A 4,958-nucleotide genomic window follows, 5' to 3' on the forward strand; every position below is an offset into this window, starting at 1 on the left:
GCTGCCGGGAGGCCGGTCGAGCCCGCTTTCAGTCCCATCGCTGCCGTGGGCCTGTGGCCCCCCGGCCCGCGCAGGGCACAGGACGCCCCTCCGTACCTGAGCCCCTTGGTCCCCTTCACCACGCCCTACCCCCGCAGCGACCCTTACTGGCCCGGGGCGAGCCTGGCGGGCGGACCTTCCAGAGGCCTCGGGGTGACCACCCCGCAGCTGTCCACGGCCAGCGTGCTGACTTGGTGCCACCCCCTGGGCTCCATGCCCATCATGTCTGCTTGGCCTGCCGCCCCCAGGCCTGTGGTCCCTTATCCGCCGAGTCCACTCTGCTGGGACCCCTGTTGTTTCCCCGCATACCGCCCACCTTCCGACGGGCCCGCGGACGGTGCTGATCGCCCCGCGTGAGGGGGGCCGCTGGCAATAAAAAGTGCTGGAAACAGCCGTTGTCTGCTGAAGCAACGCGTGCGTGTGGCCTCTGTGCTTGGTCTCGGCTCTGCTCCGTGGGGCAGCTCTTCCTGCGGGGAGGAGTCCGCCCCACCCCTGCACAAGCCGGTTCCTGGCGATGTGCAGTGCAGACTTGTGCATTTTACGTTTACATTTGCACTTTTCTTTAGAAAAGTGATGCTAATAAGACTTCTTTGTGACAGCAATTCCTCTTTGGTGAATTATCTTCAAATTGCTGACCTAATTTTTAATTATATGTTTTCACATTTTTGTCAAATTTCTTTATTCATTTGGGGCAGGTCACTATTTCTCCCCATCTCTGCATTTTTTTGCAGTCTGTTTAAAACGAACTTTAATTTTGGGGAAGTTTTGGATTTACAGCAATATTGCAGAGATGGGGTGCGGCGTCTCCACCTGCACCCTAAGCACACAGCAGGTGGAGCTGTGGAAGACACTTCTCCTCATGGATGGAGGCTCAAGAGCAAACCCCACTGCCCTAGCTGGTCCCCTCAGAAGCGCAGCCTCCCCAGTGCAGCCCCACTGCTCAGCTCCTCAGTGATCATCACTGTGAGGACACTAGGTGTCCATGTTGGGGAGTCTACTGGTGAGGAGCCTCTGGGCTCCTGCACTGGCTGTGCCCACCATCCGGGGCACGGCAGCTCCCTACCCAGCACCTGTCCTGGAACTCAGCTGCTCTCTGAGGAGGAAGGTTGGGGATTGAGGACTGGGGACTGTATGGTCTCCGGGCATCCACAGAACCCAACAGCATTCTGATAAAAAGCATGAGGGGCCCCAGGCAGAGTGGTCAGCAATCTCGAGGACTCAGAGCCTAATTCTTAGAGCCCACTCAGCCCTGTTTGTGAAGGTGAGGAACAAGGGGGATAGGGAGAGCCTGTGAGATTCAACTCTGCCTCTCTGGAAAGCCTAGGGAGGGACCCCAAATGCTATGGGTGGATGTGACATCTACTGACTTCCGCTCAGAGGTTTGAAATGAGGGTCTTTGTCTGAGCAGTGGACGATCCTGCCTTAGTCATGGTTAGCATTTGAGGGAAGCCTGAGGGGACCCACAGATGCCCTCTCCAACCCCCATGAAATCCAGGAGGGACCCTGGCAGGATTTTCAGGAGGACCTCCCAGCTGTCTGTTGAGGCACTCGGGAAGTAAGAGACTTGGTCTGAGCAGTGCAGGATCAGTTGGATGCTATCTTGAATGTGTCAAGATAAGGTCCGGAAGGAGAATAGACGGTTGAAATCCAGTCTGGCACCTGCCTCAGGACTGAGACCACAGGCTGCGTGGTCAAGCTGGGCACCGTCCTGGCAACCCAGGCCCCACATACACAGGGTCGCGGATTCAGGCACATGGTGTGACGCAAGCAAACTTGAGTCGGCAGAGGGGAGGGCCGAGACCTCGCTGTTGGTCAAGATGGGGACCCTCGGGGAGAAAGGCGGGGCAGTGGGCTCCAGGAAAGCGGGAACCTGCACAGGCGCCCCCTGCCGTCATCGCTGGTGGCCCCGGAGAGGGAGGACCGAGGCCATGTTTCCTCACTTCCGCATTCCGGTCTGCGTGAGAGCTGGACGTAGCGTAAGAAGCAAGGATTCAGGGCGGGAGGGCGGGGAAGTGGGGGGCGGTGGCAAGATAGTCACGAGAGTAAAGGTGAGGATCCTGCGGGAGGACTGAGGGACTCTGAACCCTAGTTCTGAGGGAACCCCAAGAACCGGCAACACTATCAGACCTGGGGATGGGGGGAGGTGAGACAACATGGCGCCCTGACTTCCGCATCCAGAGCTGCGTAAGATCTGGATGTAGAGCTGTGTAAGGTCTGGATGTAGCGTAAGAAGCAAAGATTCAGGTCAGCAAGGGGTGGGGGGCACAGATTTCATGAGAGTAAAGGTGAGGATCCTGCGGGAGGACTTAGGGACTCTGAACCCTAGTTCTGAGGGAACCCCACAAACCGGCAATGCTATCAGACCTGGAGGTGGGGGGAGGTGAGACAACATGGCGCCCTGACTTCCGCATCAGGAGCTGCGTAAGATCTGGATATAGCGTAAGAAGCAAAGATTCAGGTCAGCAAGAGGTTGGGGGGCACAGATTTCACGAGAGTAAAGGTGAGGATCCTGCGGGAGTACTTATGGGCTCTGAACCCTAGTTCTGAGGGAACCCCACAAACCGGCAATGCTGTCAGACCTGGAGGTGGGGGGAGGTGAGACAACATGGCGTCCTGACTTCGTATCTGGGTCCCTGTGAGATCTGGACGTAGCGTAAGAAGCGAAGATTCAGGTCAGCTAGGGGGGTGGGCATAGACTTCACGACTGTAAAGGTGAGGATCCTGTGGGAGGACTGAGGTACTCTGAACCCTGTTTCTGAGGGAACCCCACAAACCGGCAATGCTGTCAGACCTGGGGAGTGGGGGGAGGTGAGGCAACATGGCATCCTGACTTCCGCATCTGGGGACAGACAATGGCCAGCTAAGGAGGGTTAGGTCAGGTCCTTCCTGAATCAAGGTGAGGACCCCAGGGAGGACCCCAGAACAGTGTCAGCGCCTGGAGGCCCTGGAGCCACTCCACGATGGGGCTTCTGAACCCCCCCCTGAAAATCAAGGAGGGTTGGGGTCTGGGGCGGGAGTGTCGTCAGGGGGCCCTGGTGGGTGGAATGTGGCCTCAGCTAGGCAGAGGGAGGAAAGCAGGCCCCTAGGGAGGACAGCCCGATGGTGCAGTGGAAGGCCCCGCCTGCCCCAAAGAGGGGAGCACGGAGTCCCCTTGTGCCCTGTCTCAGCCAGGAAGGACCCAGTCAGTAGTGGCCCAAGTGCAGGTTCCTGTGGACCATGGCGGGAAGGGGGGAAGCCACAGGGAGTGAGGTCTTGCTGAGGGGGGTATCAAGTTATCATGGATGGGGTAGGCGGGGCAGACCTGGTTGGAATGAGGAGAGCTAACCCACCCCAAGACAGAGGGGCTACAGCTGATAGTGTATTCTGGTCACTGTGGGGAGTGGGGGTGTGGAATGGGCCTCTTCATCTTCCTTTTGTGATTTCAGGGAGATTATCTTGTCTGAGAGGACACCACCAGGTCATCAGGGGAGCTACTTCTTGTCACCTGAGATAGGAGTCCCAGGTCCTGCCGAGAGTCCAGGTGAGTGAGGACCCAGGGAATCTCAATGCCCAGAACAAAGAGGCTCAGGGAAGCCTGGGCTACCCCTCCTGTCAGCCAGGACAATCCGGCAGGGCTCTCGGGCCAGGCCCAGGTCAGGAGGGGAGGGCCTTGGTCCGAGGGTCTGGTCAGCCCTGGCAGGGCTCCTGGAGAGGCCCAGCATTCTTCCCACGCAGGACCCTGAGGCCCTGGGCAGGTGTGGCCACAGGGAGTACAAAGGGAACCTGTGAACCCAGAGCAGAGGGGACCCCACACTTCATGACCCACCCGTGTCAGCTCTGAGCAGCCATCTCACTCCTCCTTCAGGTAGTTGGGGTCATCTCTGAGGCCCAGCAGTACCCCAAATGGGAGCCAGTAAATCACCATTGCGGGGCCACAAGGTTGGTTCTCAGCTGATGCCCCCCACATGCCTCCCGCCTCCTGCTCAGTCCTGCCAATGCCCCCCAGGTGCAGCCATGTCTCAGCATCAGGAGAGTGAGCTGCTGGAGCTCGAGGAAGAAGCTCAGGAACCAGGAGAGGCTGAGAGCCTGCAGGATGACCCTCTCCTGAAGCTGCCCTGGGGTGAAATGTTGGAGCAGGTGACACCACCCGCCTCTCCCCCCACCAATCCCTGCCCCTCTGTCCTTGTGGGAGGAAACCAGGAGGAAGCTGCTCCTGGCACCCCCGGGGCTCCACAGTGCCCTGCTGTGGTCAGCTCCTCCCCCAGAGTGCTGGCTGCACCTCTGAACAGCCCGTGCCAGGAGATGAGTGCCAGCAGCCAGGGAGCAGAGCAACCCAGCACTTCCCAAGAGGCAGCAGAAGCCCAGGCCCCACCCCAAGCAGAGCTGCATGGGAAGATGGCAGACCTGGTGTGGTTCTTGCTCCTCAAATACCGTGCCAAAGAGCAGACCAGCCGGGCAGAGATGCTGAGAGAAGTCCTTCCAAACGACCAGGGGCACTTCCCTGAGGTCTTCAGTCAAGCCTGCGAGTGCATGCAGGTGGTCTTCGGCATAGACGTGACCAAAGCAGAGCCCAGAGGCCACACCTACGTTCTGAACACCACGCTGGGCCTTACCCACAATGGGCTGCTGAGCCCCGAGGAGACCATGCCCAAGACGGGCCTGCTGGTGTATGTCCTGGGTGTGGTCCTGCTGGATGGCGACTGCGCCTCCGAGGAGCACGTATGGAAAGCTCTGAATGGGATGGGGGTGTATGCGGGGAGCAAACATTTCATTTTTGGGGAGCCCAGGGAGCTCCTCACCGACGTGTGGGTGCGGGAGCAGTACCTGGAGTACCGGCAGGTGGCTGGCAGTGATCCCCCCCGCTACGAGTTCCTGTGGGGCCCCCGGGCTCACGCCGAGGCCAATGTTGTAGACGTGCTGAGGCTTTTGATCAAGATCAA

The 4,958-nt window shown here is 59.2% G+C and overlaps 1 protein-coding gene across 1 annotated transcript in view; it reads left to right on the top strand.

The window, feature by feature from the left end:
• The first annotated feature begins 2,606 nt into the window (after positions 1-2,606).
• LOC105853853 (melanoma-associated antigen 8-like) overlaps positions 2,607-4,958 on the top strand; it is a 188,863-nt gene continuing 186,511 nt past the window's right edge. Inside the window, exons 1-2 of the mRNA XM_012727088.1 lie at positions 2,607-2,634; positions 4,025-4,932. Of these exons, the coding sequence (XP_012582542.1) occupies positions 2,607-2,634; positions 4,025-4,932 (936 nt within the window). The remainder of the gene's footprint in view (positions 2,635-4,024; positions 4,933-4,958) is intronic.

Source organism: Condylura cristata, unplaced genomic scaffold (genome assembly GCF_000260355.1).
Source record: "Condylura cristata isolate star-nosed mole 26May11 unplaced genomic scaffold, ConCri1.0 scaffold00019, whole genome shotgun sequence".
Classification (NCBI taxonomy): Eukaryota; Metazoa; Chordata; class Mammalia; order Eulipotyphla; family Talpidae; genus Condylura; species Condylura cristata.